General features: G+C 35.6%; 1 protein-coding gene across 18 annotated transcripts in view; it reads right to left on the bottom strand.

Moving 5' to 3' along the window:
• Window positions 1-1827: 1827 nt before the first annotated feature.
• The window catches only part of CCSER2 (coiled-coil serine rich protein 2), a 152480-nt gene continuing 135373 nt past the window's right edge, over window positions 1828-18934 (bottom strand). For 10 of the 18 annotated variants that reach the window (XM_035539983.2, XM_035539993.2, XM_035540012.2 and 7 more), the window contains one exon: window positions 1828-7045. In XM_035539983.2, coding sequence (XP_035395876.1) covers window positions 6224-7045 — 822 coding nt within the window. In that variant the 3' untranslated portion in view covers window positions 1828-6223. Of the gene's footprint in view, window positions 7046-12136; window positions 12552-15651; window positions 15737-18934 lie in introns of those variants that run through there. The other 8 variants (XM_035540037.2, XM_050711997.1, XM_050711995.1 and 5 more) reach the window with 2 other exon arrangements.

Here is an 18934-nt window from a genome sequence, read left to right as displayed (position 1 = left end):
TCTCTTCAGAGTAAAATTTGAACAATTCTTTTGATTGGAGAGGTATTAAGAGAAGCACATTCCACCAGAATGTGAGGTTCCACAAAAGTATAAACGTTTCTCTGAAATTGCTACATTTCCAGAAAAAAAAGTGCAAGTAAAGTAACTATCAAAGTGTCCTAGCTCCACAGCTGTTTAAATGCCTGAAAGTTCAGGGTATTTCTGAGGTTTGTGTTGCAGAAAGCTTTAAAATTAACAACAAAACAGTATCTGTCATGAATTTCAAATGCTTTCAATAACTTGAAATGATTTCTAGAGGCAGGGATGGAGGGAAGGATTTTACTTAAACAGCTTTTAAGTTTTCAGATTTTTCTCTGGTTTGGAATAAACAACTTCAAAATGGTTCTTAAAACAGTTTCTGGTCTGTTATATAAGGCAATTATTTCTGCCTTTAGCTTCATACTTTCAGAGCTCTGATATTTATGTTCAATGTCCTCTGCAAAAAGTCAATTCTCATTTGAGAGAGCAGCTGATATTCATAACCTAGGAAAGCAGCAACCATATGAATCTGATATTACACATGCTTCAGTATTAATTTGTCTCATGATTCAGCTGTATTCAAGTATGTTAATGAAAATAATCCATTCCTGCACCAGGAATGGTGCCAAGAATGTTGACTCTGGGTTGCAAAAGGAAGGGGCCTTTGGAAATTTCTCATCACCAAATACTCTCTTCTCACATATAGTATTATGCTCAATGACAGTAAAGATGTGTCCCAGTGTGAGCAGAACATTGCTCTCAGTCTGAGCACAGCACTGCTGCAAGGCCTTTGTCTCTGGATGCGAGAGGGCAGGGAAGAAAAAATGGGCCGGACCTGTGAATTACTTTTTTTTTTTTTTTTTTTTTTTTTTTAGGAATACTACTTACATAGTCATTGCATCAGCTGTTTATCATCTGATGATCACTGATAGGATTAGACACCACTATAATAGTCTTGTCATCAATGAAGAGTGTACTTATCCAGCAGAAATGAGAAGCAGGAGGATCCGCAAAGATGTAGCTGGCTTTTTGGCTCTCTGATGAGGAAGGTACATAAAACATGTTTGAACTTGGAAGCTCTATCCAGGAGTTTACCCCACCCTCAAAACCTCTAGAAGTTTTCAAATATCTAGAAGCTCAAAATGAAACCTTAGGTTAAGGATTACAAGCATCTGTCTGCAGCACTTTTAAAAAGTTTTTTCTTCTAACTTCACGTTTCTCCCTTTACCAATCCCAAAATTTTGACTGAAATTTCAAACTTTGATTTCCATCTACTGAAACATCTCAGATTGAATTAGTGAAACAAATGTCCCTTTCTTGCAAGGATAATAAACCATTCAGACTGTGGGCAAAATACCGATATACAACCAGGAACCCAATGTTTATATGTATGTATGCACTGTGTTTAGACTCCTACATCAAGCAACTTGCTCAAATTAATCTCGTAATAATAATTTTAACTAGTCAACACAAGAAAACTATGGAATAACCATCTGCTTTCCTCAACTGTGCATTAGAATTGAAATAACATACCTGTAAAAACTAACCACATCAGTCCTTGTTCATCTGGAAACAATAGGTTAAGATGTTTAGCTTTTCTAAGTCTTTTTGTTTTTGAATGCTCTCATACTTAAAGTCAGAGGAAAAAAACCTGCAACTCTGCTGGAAAAAAAACAATTCTATGGGAAAACATAAAACTGTAAGCTTAAGAACAATCTCTCCGACCCCCTCCCTCAACCCCTCTCTCTACAGTGCTATAATTCTGCAGTTAAAAAAAAATACATAAAGTGAACAGTCAGGAGAAATAGCTACTGATTAGAATTATGACTTTTATTTTTATTCACTAGAGCAACATTGAGGAAATAATTTTTACATACAGGTTTTAAATCAACTTTACAAGCAAATTCCAATATACAGTATTTACTCTGGTCTGGGTTTAAAAAAACAAAATCAACAAAGCAGATATAGTAAGGGTACCTCTTGTTTTAGCTAGTACTGAATTTAAGATTTCACTGACACTGGCATTATATTGTTTTTATTGTGGTGCTTTTACAGTTAAATAGACAGTGAGCAGCTTTACCACAACAGTGACTGAATTTCCTCGATAGCATAGTTGGAAGATGACTATACTGAGGCCTACCACCAGAACCGTATTAAATCCACTCTGCTCAGAAAAAAGCCACTATAACAAGATAAGGAATAGCTATGGAAGCCCAATTCAAGAACAGAATTCCATTTGAATGGCAAGAAAATGTCCACATTAAGAGGATTATGTGCTGTGCAAAAACAGAAACACTTCCCCCCTCCCCCCCCCCAACATGCAACCTACCCAAGTATGACAGTTCAAATGTGCGTATGGTTGTGACATGCAAACAAACCAAATCACGCAGACGGTATTCAGTTTTCTAGCATTGTTACAGCAAATAAGCATTTAGATCAAGGATGAAATTTTAGATCGAGGATGAAATTTTAGATCAAGGTCGAAATAAATTTTACTGACCTATAATGCAGTCTAGTTGCTATGTCTAACTTCTAACCTCATAGCAGAGACTAAGGAGACCACTTTTTTCCAGAACTATATGAAAAATTCATTGTGGTTTTGGATTTTCAGGGCCTTTGTGATTATTTTTTTATTTGCACTTTTTCAAAAATATATGCTGAGACCATTATGATTTAAGGGCTATGCTACTCCTAGGAAAGTTTTGCTATTGGCCTTGACTGGCAACATGAAGCACTAGCTTCAGGGAAGGTAATGATCTGGCTGCAGCAGAGTGAAATTCCACAGTAAAATTAAAGTTATTGCACAACAAAAATTCAGTACACTACATGAGTATTTTTAAACATGCTAGAGTGCATAGCAATGATGTGAAGGTGATGTGAAGATATCTTGGAAACAGCAACACTAGCAGGGAAATTTCAAACAAAAGCCACACAGCAGGAGGCATCTAGATTATTTTAGGCACAACTCCAAGCAATAAAGCTCATTTAAAGTGCAATTCTGTTTTTTTCTTGTGTTTATTCACTTGTTAAAACATGTAATTGCCTCTGTACACACATACTGAACAGTAGTTTAATACTTTTGTGAATATTGCACAAAAGAGTAAGACATCAAAAATTGCAATAAACCAGTTTTAGAAATCTAAAAACAAAAATTGAAAGATATCAAATCCTTTGATTTATGCATTGAGGATAATCTGCACACATACTGATAATACATCTGCAACTTCCATAAAGTAGATAAATTACCTGAAAATACTTACTTAATCCCATTTGACAAGCTCTACACAACACCCTCTTACCCATTTCCTCCCAACCCATCCTTCACTGAAGCAAGGCTTCAAACTTCACTGCTACTCTTCCCAGTTGCCCATCTGCTGACAGGCTTTGCTCGTACTCTGGACTTACTATACATGCAACAGAGCTTTCCCTGGATAAATCAGAAGAGCCAAAATATGCAGTTGTCTTTAAAGATATGCGAGATCAGCAGCTGAATACGAACAATTCAGACTAGTATCCGTCTCATCCGTTATCAAATCCTGATTTCTCCAGCTCAATCTTACTAATCTGTCAGAACAAAATGGGGAAATGCAATATATTCACATCAAAGAATATAATCTAGTTATGCTCCTTTAACAGGGAAAACAGTATATTTTTGTTCTTCTGAAAAAAATATGAACCATCTTCTGTTTTATGAAAACACTGATCATCTCTTCGCTTCATTCCTTAATTTTCAGTAAAGGTGCAGATCGATGGATATCTATACTTTTGATTGTAAACCTTAAAAATTTTAACACTACTAAATCAGACTGGTGACAGTTTCAGAGTAAGAAGCAACAGAACTCATGGTGAAATATCTGTCAATAGCATTAAGTGAAAATAATCTTTTTAAACAAAATCATGTACAACTAAAAATAAAATCAATTCTCTTAAAGGAAAGTAAACTTGAAAGAAAACAACCTTCCATGGAAGTCTATATGGACCAGAAAACGAATCAGGAATCTGATCGTTCCCTCTGCAGTTTTTGAACTCTTGAGAAACACAGTTAGCTGCCAGAAGCTAATTTTGGGGAATATTTAAAAAAAAAAAAGATTTTTATTTTGTTATCAAAAGCATGTGTTTACATTGAAGGCCATCTATTTCAATGCTTTGCAAGAAAAGGTAAATTTTCTGGAGAGTATATGTAACATCAGTCTTGACTTACAGTTAATATAAAGTCAAAATAAATACAACAGTTAACATTCCTCTTGTTACTTCCTGGTTACATTCTCTTCACCCCAGCCCCCTCAATTAACAGAAAGTCCCACAGGTCTCTTATTTCAGATTCTTATCAGCAGTTCTGAAATAGAAACCCTCCCCTACCCTTTCCCCCTGAGCTTCTCATTTTTCTACTTCATTGTCAGTTAAAAGAATTGACAGCATGACAAATCCAAACCTTTCTTAGACATTAAGTACTGAGAAATTCAAGTCATATGATTTTATCCTTCACCCATTTGACTAAGGTATCCATCAGGATATCCCTAGTCAAAGGGCTTATAGTAGAGAAACTGATTATGGAAAATATTCATGAAATGTCTATACCCATATGCTTTATTTTCTCAAAGAAAATACTGTAATATGTCAATGTCCTGTAGGCAAAGACTAGAACAAACTATTACTATATTTCATTTTTTTGTCATTATATGCTGTACAGGAACAGATTTTGAGTGAAAAAATTGTAACAGCCTTCAGCTGCTCACTTTAAAAATCAATTCAAGAGTAGAAAAAAATAGCAGTAACATCTAAGATTCAGTGATGGGAAAGAAGGGAAGAATAGGAGATGAGACATAACATTAGGTTTTCAGAACTCTTCAATGGATATGCATATATTCAACTCACAGCTCATGTATTACGGTCCCATAGTTGCACCACAATGGGTACTTTCCAGACCACTTTCAGGAAAAAAAAAACACTTCTCCTAGAGAGCAGAAGAATGTCTGTTGTTGTTGTTGTTTTATTTCCCCAAAATGCTGCTTCCCAGTTATCATGCATTTCTTCAGAAATTACAAAAAAATTTACAAAAAACTCCCAAAACAAAATACACATCTCTGAAAAACTCTTAGAGTACCAGCTCTGGATTAGGACATAATAGGACTGCTCAAAGCAAGTAAGTGGGGTTAATTCATTATTATCATTATTTAAAAATAGTTGCTTTTTTAATACAAGTTTTATTATGTAAAATAGCTTCAAATCCTTACCCATATGGCAAAGTTTGTGCAAACATTTCAAGTCAGGTACTTCAGAGTCTTTCAATATTAAACAGAAATCAATAAATACAAGTAGTACAATAAGAGTTAAAATATATTAATTAAAATGCATGTTGTGCAACCTCAACATAGGTGTTATGGACCCCTTATTCCCAGAGGCTCCTTACTTACCAATTCATAAGAGCCTGTATAAGGTTTTGCACAAGTATCCCTAGCACTGCATTTCAACAATCTACCCAGTAACGTGTCTATTGAACACAATAAAAACATACCACAATATCTTAATAAATGATGATGTTTAAGAGAGAAGATCCGTTTCACCCTGTGAAATCTGCTTACTGTCTGTGAAGAGTGAAAATGAGATAAATAAAGAACAGAGCAACTTCATATTACAGCAAAACAAAACAACACAAACCACCCAACCCGTCAGATTAAATAACATTAAATATGTCAGTCTTGAGATAACGATAAATACAAGGATTTTTGCATAGGCCTCTGGAATACAGAGTCAGAATTATGGCCAATAAAACATCCACTAGTAAGTCTAATTTTCTACCACTCCAGCCTAACGAGTACTCAGAACCAAGAAGTTAAACCGAATAGTAATTTCATTAGCTAATTAATCAAGTTAACAGAGGTAAGAAATGATTTCTGCCTTCCTGGATACACAGTGCAGCACTCTGGTATTCATGGTCACTGGACTTCAGTACTTGATTAAGATCACTGTGCAATACAATCGTTAATACAGAATTACAATTTAATTTAACATTCAGGAACTGCTGCACTGCTCATAACATCATCTTCAGAACATAACAGAATGGCATATGCAAACACTAAAGGAAGATGCTCTTTTTGCTATTCACTCAGGATTTGTAGGCTGTAGATAAAGCAACCTCAATGGCAGTCGATATACAGGAAGTAATTTAACATATGATATCATTCAATGAGATGTAGGTATGTTCTCAATGTGTCTTTGGTTTAGGGAGGCGGGAATACCGATTAGAGGGCAAACTGTCCCCAGAATGCAAAACGGTATTCGGTGTTTGCACATTTTCCTTTCTCTGTACTGGTGGCTTTGGGATGTTAGTCTTCAAACAGGTGTTTTGATGCTCTTGAGACACTGGCGTGGATTTCGGGCTGCTCGTTTGCTTAGATTTAACAAAGGACATAGTTGGTGGGCGAAGTTTGGACACTTTCTGACTCTGTTTACCCTTTAGGTCATCCGGACCAGATGTTGGCTGTAGCTGAGTCGAACTACTTGATGGTAGAAGCTCAGGTTCCTTGGAAGCAGCGGAATGATTTGCAGATCGTGCGAGTACGGCCGCTGTAGGAGGCACTAAAGCATTTGGGGGCTTTGCAATTCTTAAAGTCTTTGGCTGAGAAGCCTGGTATGTGAATGAGGGTTGACCTTTCACAGCTAACTCAGTCTGCACCTCTCTAGCATCATCTCGTGCAGAGGTCTGAAAACAATAACGAGATGGTAACGTCCCTTCCTTATTACTAGCCACCTCTCCAGGGTCTTCAGTATTTTTATTTTTCACATTTTCTAAATACGATGTACTCTCATCTTTTATGTGTAATTGTATGTTCATTGAAGTGTTTACATCATTCAGGCTATTTATAAGAGACACATTTGCAGCATTTTGATTCTCATGATTGCCATTTTCATGCACACCATATTTAGAATATTCACTGTGGGCCTCGATATGTGGCATTTTTACTAGTTTTCCCTGGGCGAGGTCTGTGGTACTGGGAAGGCTGCTGGAAGGCTGTAGTACTTGAGGCTGTTCAAGAGAGAAGAATGCAATAACACATTAGGCACAGAAAACTCCAGACAACATTCTGAAACCAAAGTATGCTGATTGGATGCTTGATAACAGCTGTATATCTTTTTTAAAATCAAAACTTCAACTTGATAAAACAGGGTGGTTCATGGGACATGTACAAACATGACTTGTAACTTAAGTGAAAAGTCAAACCATCACTGAAATACACAGCAACATAAAGACCAGAAAAAATGTATTAGCTTAAAGTAAGAAAATGAAGAAGGCTTGGTTGATGGCTTTGCCCTAGTCTGCAGTACACCCTAAGAACGACACGAATACTGATCAAATTCTGACTCAAGTTCTAAAACAAATGCAACAGCTAACAGACTGAATCTGTCTTTTAATTTCTATTCAGTGCACACACAAGTTAGCTGTCCCAAAACTTTCATCAGTGCTACACACTGTACAGGCAGGAAAGGAGTTTAATGGACCACATGAATTTATGGTGCATTTTCCTCACCTAACCAAGGTCAGAAAATTGGATACAGGTATGCTGTAATTAGGTCACTGAACAGATGTAGGCAACCATTTTATCTTGAAGTGAATTCAAATGGACTGATAAAGAAATCATCTTCAACAAAACAGTACAAAGTACATGTGAAGCTAGAGATCATATACTACCACTCTAATAACCAAGGAGATAAAGATAACTTGATGAAGCCTTTACATTTTGCCAGAAGAGACATTCTAAAATCAGATGAGAATTGCCAAAACCTCTTCTGGGTCATTTCTACATTTTCTTTGCTCTTCCCCCTAAAAAGACCTAAAAGATTAACGTGTGTACAAACACATCTTGGACCTTAAACTTGTACACAGATCTTGGAAGAATAATTTTTTAAAAAAATCAGTAATGCATGGCAAACCCCCAAACCTATTAAACTTCAAACTATACTTTTTAGCAAGTTTCATGTTTGAATTATTTTTTGATTTTCCTTATAAAGGAAAGACACTCAACTACAACAAGCTAGTCTTATCCCTAAAGTTTTCTGAAACTACTTGAATCCTTACTAAGTGATAGATCGTATGGACATAGTAGACAGATTTATAACATGTTTACTAGTGAAATACAGTCTGTGAAAAATCAGTAATGTTTGTCTTTAGGGATCATGTCACTTCAGTCACTGTCTTGAATTATCCTCAACTTGTAAATGGGAAAGCCAACTATAGTCTTTTTAGCTATTAGAATTAGCAGAGAATGTAATAATAATTGTGCATGCCAAAGTCATTTCTAGGAAGAGAAAGTATCTCAATATTTTTTAGATTTTCATCTTTCACCCATCAGGATTACTGCAGAAAACCAAATCCTCAAAGTTCATCATCAAGAGAAAAGTTTAATAGTAATGAGAGAAATACCAATCTCATTCAGATTTACTCATTCAGATTTAAGTTTTCCACTTAGTATAACCAGTTCTACCTGTAAGCAAAGGCAACATCTAAGTTGGACCAGTGATATCAGCAAGTGATAGACAAGTAAGTGCAAACATGTTGAGCAGTCTGAATACAAATTGTTTTGGAAAGAACGAAAAAGATTTTTAAAAAGTGCCAGATGAATATCAAAACAATACTCCAGAAGTAATGCATTTTTCCTTACTTAGCCAAAACTACCTTATTTTTGTGAGTGCTGTCAACTGAAGAACTATCCTTCTTAAGCAAACAATCCTACAGAAGGGAAGCAATAAACACAAGAAGTAGTTCTATATTTTAAGAGTTACAGCTTAAAAAAAAGAATCCTGACATTTTTGTAATTTCAGTGTTCATGTAATGGTTTACAGAAATCATTATCCTTCCATCTTAGGAGCTGACAGACAAACGTTAGCCATAATGATTCATTGTTTTGAGACCATACTTGCAAAAACAGAACTCCTAAAAATGAGAGCAGAAACCAAAGCAATACATACCTGATTACTGTATAAATACTTAAATAACTCAGGTTTTCTAATCCTAATGAAGGCAAAAATTAGTAAATTTATAGCAAGCAGTATTGTGTCAAATCCAAATGTATAAAAATAATTGTCAAATAAAACTTTTTCCCCTCACCTAGGAAGGGTTTCTAAACACCAGACTTAAAAAAAATACAGATAATTATTTTATCTGACTCTATAAATCCTAACTTTATATCAAATAATGCTGGTTATACTAATCAGCAAAATGAAAAAAATTAAGTTATAGAAAAAATTAAACTTCTACAGGAAGTTAACAGAAAAATGAAATACACCAAAGAAACAAGGTTTCTATAATGATATTTCAAGTTTTGATAAAAGCGCAGGTGATTTTTGAGCTTTTCCATTTTGACAATGCTGCATTTAATGCTTTACATAGAAAAATAGCCAATTATGTACTTTCCTCGTTATCCTTCGTAACCTAAAAGGGTCTAAGCAGCATAATTTTCATAAAGTTCGCAATTCAAAAGTAGAAAACAGCTACATGCACAGAATTATGAGGAGGGCACTACAGCTATGGTATCATCTTCCGCTAAGTTATTTTAACTACTGTACTGTTTCCTAATACTGAGTTTCTATTTAGTCTAAATCCATCCAGTTTGCTACACATTACCATTCAAGATTACTACACATTACCATTCAAGATTACAGTGAAAGCAGAAACACTTCCAAAATATGCAAGTAAATGTTTACAAGGTATTCAACACTGAAGATTGCATTATCTTCATCCACAGGTTACATCTTTGCCGTATACCAAAATTTTCTTTTTATCAGGGAGTCTTAAGTTATGACTAGGTAGTAATGAAAGCACCAGCAGAAGGATAAGCACTTGGTGAAATCCACCATAAGAAGGAGGGGGGAATAGAAAGAAGCATTCCACCTTCTAAGGATATTTTATTTCATGGAAGTATTAAAGAAGTTTGTCACCTGCCTTGCTCTAAATACTCTTTAGATAATATTTCAGGGAGGTACAGACCATGACTTGGTGTAGACTGTCATTCTAAGAGTGTTTATTGGACAAAAATAGAAGTAAACTATTCAGGGAGACAAAAACACCTGCATTCCTTTGTGATACTCCTGAAATCTGATGTTAAACTCTAAAACATTTCTAGTACCATGCAACTGAGGAAAATTAATTCTCCCTAAAATGAAAGTACATTAAACAAAATGCTTTGTGCACGCATTCCTTTTTTGCAAGACAAGGGACCAGTCTTTTCTGTAACGGCAAGAGCTTTAAAGACTTGGATATACTGATGCATCAAGAAGACTAAATTACAGTTCCTACCGCATTAGGCTAAGATTCTTTTGTTTCTCTCATCATCCAGAGAAAAATGACAACATATCTGCAAAGAAGTTTACCATTAACACTCAGTATTGAACCAGTGAGATAGTTTTCCAACAAAAAGCCAATGAAGATACAAATATGTTATACTGATAAAGTAGTTGTATCAGTGTGGCCATGACAGTCATAGTCATGGCAGTATCCCTACTGTAAAATTCCCTTCAGTTTTGCTTTGGTTATTCTACATCTCTAATCTGAATACCTGTCTCAATTCCCCATACAATAACTCTGCAGAATGAAATATAGACATTTTCTCCCTGTGGTATTTTGAGGAACGAAGGAAGCGAAGCAATGGGAAATCAGAACTGCATGCACATCTCCAATAGACATGCATCATGCACAGGGCAAAAAAACAACAGTGAAAATGCATGAGGAGGAGATGGGAAGAAATCTGAAGTTGTACTGTACCACGCTTTATCACAGAAGTAATGGACTAACTTCTCAACTCCTTGCCAATGGCATAATGGGAAAGCAGAGACAAGAAAAAGACAAGGACAATGATGTCAGAGGACCAAGACAAAACATTTAGCAATTGCCATGACAGAACTGCAACTTTTCATCATTTAAATTGCAATTAGCACATCCCCCTCTTGTTTTTAATCCATCTTCAAGAAACAAAAGATAGCAGTAGTGTTTAAGTAATGCAGTATGAACAATATTTATAGCAAGACTTGCATGGAACACCTTTGTTCTTCAAACTTGAAGTCTTTAGCACATTTCATCTCTTACACTTCAAATACCATTAAGAATAGTAACTAGGATTTGTGTATGATTAAAAATGTATACATCAAAAGTGTCTGCATCCACGTACATACACGTTAGATATCTAACAATGAATAGCAACATCATAAGATAAACTGTATTACATATTTTGATCTTGTTGCCTTTACCCATCTTCCTTGCAACTCACTCAGGAGCCTGAAGAGACTCCAAACTATCAGTTTCTTCTTTTTGGAAAGGGGTAGGGAGCAAGGAAGAAGGCAAACCTTCTTGCCCCGTAAGTTTTTCAGTTTCTGATCAATCTGACATCCCTTATCTCACTGCCATGGCACAGGATAAGCTGTCATTTCACAGCCCTTCATTTGAAGATGTAGCCTTGCTGGAAGGCTACACTGGAAAGCTGTCATTTTCTACCTCTGGCGAACACCCACGATTTTGCACCTTAAATCTGCAGCATATCTGTCAATACTTTCATTTTGGATATTTTTTTCCCATTCTCTTCCAGCTAGCTGTATTATACCTGTATTATAAAATCATGAGATAGTATTCTACAGCATGTTATATCACCTCAAACTACAATACAAAACAAGCCTAATATTTTGTTATTGGGCTTGGTTGTGTTTTTTTATTTATTTATTTTTATTTTCCTTCTCCAAACCATCATTCCCCCTTATATAGGGTTGTAAAATAATTAGTAATATGGCATAGCATGGACTTTTTTTTTCTGTGCAGTCTGGATATAAAAACAACTTTCTACAAGAAAAATATTGTCTTAAAGAAAAATTACTTGAAATTATATATAGCTATATCAAGGCAGGTATTTCATCCATAAACTCAGATATATGTGCAACAAACGAAATTATGACCACACATAAAATTGAGTTTTGTTTGCAAACACAACTAATAAGGTACAAGAAATATTTCCACTCTAGTCCAAGCTGCACACTAATCTCTCACAGCACAAATACATACATACATACACACACACACACACACACATATATATATATATATATATATATATATATAAAGGACAATAATATAATCATTCCAGGACATTTTTAATAATTTGTCACTCTTCACATGAGGGTCACAGAACTTCCAAGGCAATTTTCTGAGGCAAATTTGTCCTCCTAACATTAACACTTTGCACACCATACCAAGAACCTGAATTGGTCAATGAAGTCTTAGATTAATCACAGAAACACGACAATGTTAAGCAATATACCCTGGTTTAAAAAAAAAAGGCATGAAAAAATGAAGCACGCACCTGATTTATAATCAACATGCATACAGCAGCTTTCTTGTTGGTGATAAAAAGCTACATATCACCTGCTAGAATTAAGTTACCTTTATTTGTAATGCTTTAATACAGAAGCTCTAAATTTCCTCACAAAGTACATAGTAAACAGATGTGAACTGCAATTCTTGAGGTGAGCAACAAAACAGCTTTCATCTGTTTCTGTATGGAGAAGTACATGGGGTTAGGTGTCTACAGAAACTGGTATAATATTTTAACAGTTTGTAGTCAATTCATTGAAAATGTGTATTCTACATGCTGCACTTCTAGAGCTGCATCATTAAAGCTCCAGAATACAAACACAAAAGTTTCCAAATACAAAAGTTTCAAGTGGTACTGAAGAAAATTTGCTATGTCATCAAATTATATCCTACCACCAAGAAAAAAAAGGAACACAGCATAAGAGCTGAGTTCAACACAAATTATATGAATAAAAACATACATTGATTTTTATTATTATTATTTTAAGAATGAAATTGTATTATTGGGAAAATGTTTATGAAATATAAAATGCTGAATTGTTTCTCAGGCTGTTGAAACAACAAAGTATTACAAAAATAGTTCTAATTAAAATTACAAAACACGGTATCCAATTCCAAAGCACAATAACAAAGTGTTATGGCAGGTTCTTAGGACAACTTAAGCAGTAGGCATGCTAACCCTGTCACTGGTGCTAACAGAACTGTATACAGGACAGTATTATAATATTACACAGCACACAGATATTACCTGCCCTGTGTATGCTGTACTTTTATGGCTGCTGTAAACAACTAAATATGAACAGTTTAGAGAATTATACCCTCAATCTACTGTGTTTGCAAGTGTTCTATGTATCCATCACCTACCAACAATATACCAAAGAAACCTACATCATTCACAAGTGCAGGTGCTGTTTTAGGTTTGGAATCCTGAATTTCTCAGACTCAGAGCAGTTGGGGTTGGCAGGGACCTCTGGAGGCCATCTGAGCCAAACCCCTGCTCAGGGCCTCCCAAAGCAGGGTGCCCAGCACCATGCCCAGGTGGCTTTTGAAGATCCCTAAAGAGGAGTCTACCACCTCTCTGGGCAGCCCTGTGCAGCAAGGAAATGCTCCCTGATGTTGAGACAGAACATCTTATGTTCCAGTTCATGCAGACTTTGGGCAGAATTTACAGAAGTGCCTGAATTCCAGCATCTCCAGACAAAAAAAATGGCCAAACAGCACTGAGATTCCTTTGTGGTCCCAACACCTTCTCTATATTATTGCAAAACAACACTAATTTGACTGTAAGCTTTTCCTGTTCTTAGTGGTGACACCCAGCTCACCACTTGCCTCAAAACCCCACCTTTGGCATTCCCTACCAACTCAAAAGGCAGTAGACCTAAAACCACAAAACCAAGAGAAGATGTAGTGTAGGGACAGAAGGATGCTAATGATAATTCTAGTAGTATGCTACTTTATGGGACCCTGCTCTAAAAAAAAAAAAAAAAAAAAAAGTAGTAAGTCACTGATCTTGTGAGTGTCAGATGAATTTCCAACATACCTCTTAATTTATATTTAATTTTTTCTCAGCCTTGATCAGAAAGGTAAATACTTAGACAAAGAAAAATGCTAGAAACAATTATAAAAACATTTTCCTGAGCAGCAATTAGAGTTTAAGTTGATTAGTCCAGTTAGGTTAATCACATCAATTTTAACCTACTTGATTTCCGTTAATATTAATCATAGAATTTAATACATAAGATGTATACTAAAAAAATCCAACCAGCTTTAGTAATGGAAGTTCACTATGGAGTTCCTGAAAAAGAAGCTGCTGCTGTTGGTGGAAGAACAAAGTAGGGGCTCAGAACTGGTAAGAGATTAGCAAAGTTTTCTTCTTTGTAAGACAGTCAGAGTGAATGATGTGACAACAGAGGCACACATCTGGCAGCTTGGACACCACCATCCCATTCTGACTATGATTGGTAAGCTCCAAAAACATGGTATTTATATGTCCCTTGGGTCTAATAGCTATCTTTTCAAAATATTTCTCTGCTGACGGGACAGCAAACTAGCTATGCTGTGCTACGGCTTGCCCTCTAGCCGGAAACAGACCACATGATGATCAGCTTTTGAGGTTCTACATTCATTACACTTACACATACGCACACAGAGAAACAAAGCGAATCCCTCTACGGCATAGAGAACAGCCTTTGAAACACAGAGTGCATTCCTGGTGAGTTGATTAAATGACTATTGTCACAGAAACGTCAAGAGAGTATTTGAAATATAATTTGAGATATTTTACAAGATTTTTCTTTTCTTGCATTTGAAATAATCATTAGTATTATTTCAAATAATGAAATAGATGTAAGCTTAGTTTTCCAAGGTGCAGTTTATTCTTCAGATCTCCGCTGGGGCTGGAAATTTTAAGTGTTTCCATAATTTTACTGTATTTCCTGTCCAAATACACTCTTGGACATTGCTAAGCAAACACTGTAATTTTCAAATTACAGTAAGTTTTAAAAATATAACTTTAGCTTTATTAACCAGTTATATTTCTCTGAACAATTATCTGTTTACAACGCAATACCCAAACACAAAATAAGACTTACCATTTCTCTATGATTATGTAAGCACACATTTTAAAAATCAGCAATTGTCTTGTTTTGCAGATCCAAGCCAAGAGAACAAAAGCATCTTAAAACAGCCCGTATTATAGCTAGCACAAAAGCAATGTTAGCAAATCATGCAGGTTTTGCAACAGCCACTTCAATGTATTAGAACTCTTTTTACAATGAACATCATGAAGAAAAAAAATACTAGTTTCAGGAAAGCCATTCTGTAAGTTAAGAAAACTTCTCGTGAGAGGCAATGGCAACTACACTTTTCTCAACAATATTTTTACATACTTCCACAACGTATTTATGTAAATACATCCACATATGCAAACATGCAGACTCATGAGCAAACAGAACACACAAATAGGAGAGTATATTACAGCCATGAAAAAAGGGAAAAATGCAGCAAGCAAGATTTATGTTAAGACGAGACGGGAAACAGGGGCCTATTCGGTTTTGCCTGAGGAAATGCTGAAGTAAATCAGCGTTTAATATCTGTTATAAAGCTCTAAGTTGTAGCTGCTTATATGCTGGCTGAAGGAAGCAATTTGGTTAGCCACAGACTGTTGTGTATGCCTGTAAATCTGCCTGAAAAAGGAGGATACTACGAGATGAACAGTGCGTGCAAAGGGAAAGCTTCTACTGGAACACAGTGAGGGAGATGAGTGAGAAGTACAGACTCACTCTGTCTGCGGTGCGGTGGAACAGTCCGAGGGATGCCCTGGAATGAGCCCTGCCAGGGAGAGAAGGAGGGAGCAGAATACCCACCCTGTGCAGAAAGAGAGAGGGGGAGAAGTATAATAAAAAAAGAGAACAGGGAAAAACAAGACACCAAAAAGCCACACCAACCTTTTCTGTTTTCCCCCAGAAAGGCATCGTTATATTCACAGTTTTGCCACTTTAAGGCAGCCTTAAAGTCCACATTACAATGCCCTAAACTAGCCAGAAGTCTTATACACATCCATTTTAATTCAATATATATGTACACATTTCTGTTAAAGATATTTTTAAGGCAAAAATATAGGAGCTGAACTTTGTGTTAAAATGGATGCTACAATTGTTATTTTCATAGCATTCAAAAATGTTTTTAAAATGTCTCCCTGATTAGTACATTGGTTAACAATACCAATCCACTGGGAAACCAATCAGCTTCAGTTTACAACAAAAAGATTCTATCTCAGAAAACATTTCCTAGCAAAGCCTGGTGCATTTTGATAGTATTACTGAATGTGAAAGAGGAGAGGTGACATTTAAATGTTTTCTTTGCATTTCGTTTTAAGAGCTTGAGCTTTCTTCTACAGGATCAGAGAATTGTGACTATGTATGTCAATGACATGCAAGGTTTGGCTGTCAGATGTTTCAGATAACTGATGAAGTGACCCAAGGAAAAGTAACTTTATGTAGTTTATCATTTTTCCCTTTAAAGGAAACCTACCCAAGTAGGAATTACCCTTTTAAATTAGACCATCTTGATTTCCTATTTCAGCAAGACAGCTTTAAGTCTCTAAAATCCCTTTGTTTACCAATTAAAAATGTTTCAGCAGGTTCTGGAATACTGGTGCTGAGAATAAGGACTGCCATTGCTTCCTGGCTACCAGTAACCAACAGACAGCAACAGCAACTATTTGTAGCATTCCCTCATATAGCAGGTATAACACATCTAAACAAACATCTCTATCAGAAGTGACAAGAACACAGTCTGCTCCTCTCCTCTTGTTTCTCTGCTGGCCTATCAGTTGCATATCATATTGCCCTTTGTCCAAGGCTGGACAAATAATTCAGCAGAATTTTATTTCCATGCTTCTTTTAAAAGAATATTAAGCATCAAATTATTTCTACAAAAAATATTCTGCTTTTATTTATCCTAGCAAATATTCTTTTATTTATCCTAGCAGAAGTTTAAACACTCCCCTGAACTACCACTTGTCTTCATCTAATTAGATTTTATCCATCATTACTTCAAGTTTCATTCCTGTTAAGACATAACTTAATGCATCCCATTTAAATCAAGTCTTAGACTTTGTTAGTTAGAACACAAACCAGAACAGGAAATAAAGAAAAAAGTTGAGAAGACTTCTTTATTCTTCAGAAGCTGAGACAAAACAATTACTCGAAAGAAATTGCAAGGAAAAAATTTATTTTTTTATCCAATTATCTCTAGATGGAGATATCGATTATTTAACATGTTCTTATAGTCCTCCATCAGTAGTCATCAATGTTCACACGATTTTTAGACTGCTGCATGAAAGAACATAACTAGTTTCAGTTAAGCAGTATTACAAAACAATGTAATATATTGTATTAAAAACAAATATTCCTAGAAACAAGATGAATTGATCAGTAATTGATGAGATTAACAAAAGCTTTAGATTCACACAACACTGTACAAAAGACGACTACATTTTTCAGGCCAGCCGTAGTAGGTTTGCTCACATTTTATCCTGTCATGGTGGAGGAACAACAACAGAAAATTCTTCCCATTCTCTAAACATAACACAATCTCCAGACTGTAGAAAGCCCAGTATCATCAGGTACAGGTCTCATCTTCTAAAGACCTCTTCAAGATGCCAATGTGTTTTTTTGTCACTGGTGGTGTTTTTGGTTTTTTTCCTGTTAGATTTCTTTGACATTAAGGCATTAAATTAAGAGGAGTGGTGAAAATTTTATATTCTCATCCTTCCTTTAAAGAAGGAGATTAAGGCAAGTACAAGCCAGCTGATCTACAAAAGGCATGATATTATTGTAAAAGCAAAGAAGTATTTAGATGTCTTGATACATTCCAGAGCTTTTTAAGCATCCATATTAGCACTTCGAAGCACAGCCCTAAATACAGTCTTCTCTGTAATTCTTCATGGTATTTAATCATTACTCATTGACTGGAGAAGTAAATGAAGAAAGGGCAAATAACTTCTTTCAGCGTTTTGCCTGCTAAAATAAACTGCTCTCCAGGCATGGTTCAGTTCCCTTCTCACTGATGCCAGAGAACTTTCTATAAACTGAGAAGCAGAACCAGCTATTCCTCTGGCAGCAGTCTTCAGAGATTACATTGCACCATACAGGCAAATCTCAAAAGCTAGATTTCTCCTTTGTAGAAATCATAATAGCATTGCCTAATTGTACATTAAATAAAGTAATTAAAAATCAACATCAGTGGAACTGAATAAGAAACAAGAAATACAGTGTTGGGAATTTATTAGTGTGGTTATTTCAAGTTGATTTTTTTTTAAAATGATAAAGACTGTACTGATCCTCAGATACATTACATTAAAAGAGGGGTATCTGACAGTAAGGCTGGCTTAAGAAAAGATAACTTTTCTTTTAATAGCATTTTACAGAACTTCAGCAAAGAAATCTACAAAGCTCTTCTTTCTAGAATGACTCACATTCACTCCCCCATTAGTCAAATATATGCTGATGCTCCCAAGAAATCCAAAGAACAGGAAAAAAAACACATACAGACAAATAAGTGTCTCCCCTAGATTATGGCATATATTTAAAACACACAGAAAATAGTAGTTTCCTAATGAATATAGGGAAGAGATGTGAAAAAAAATCTTTTTTTGCTTGACTATTAAAGATCCTCTAAAACCAATAAGCAAACAATGGTAGAATTGAAAGATGAGAACACTACTTACCTAAGTTTATTTAAAAAATGAATTATGTAAAAGTGCAAAAACCAATATTATTCTTCTAGGTTCTGAAGCTTAGTGTGATGCAGATCTTTACACTTGCACTTTAATGTTAGACAGCAGTCCCCACAGCTCCTCCCCTCAGCTGTTACGTGCATCCAGGCCCTAAACTTAAGGCCCTAAACTTAAGTCCCATTCCTCTCATTTCCCAGATACTGAAATTGTGAAACAACAGAAACATCCCAACAGAAAAGTGATTCAGAATTTAGTACCAGACAAAATACTCAGGAAAAGTGTGGAAAAACGAGACCAATTGAGATCACGCAGCCTACAAACCA

This window comes from Cygnus atratus, chromosome 7 (genome assembly GCF_013377495.2).
Source record: "Cygnus atratus isolate AKBS03 ecotype Queensland, Australia chromosome 7, CAtr_DNAZoo_HiC_assembly, whole genome shotgun sequence".
NCBI classification, from domain to species: domain Eukaryota; kingdom Metazoa; phylum Chordata; class Aves; order Anseriformes; family Anatidae; genus Cygnus; species Cygnus atratus.
The sequence above is the reverse complement of the archived record's forward strand: the minus strand, read 5'-3'. Positions and strand labels throughout refer to the sequence as shown.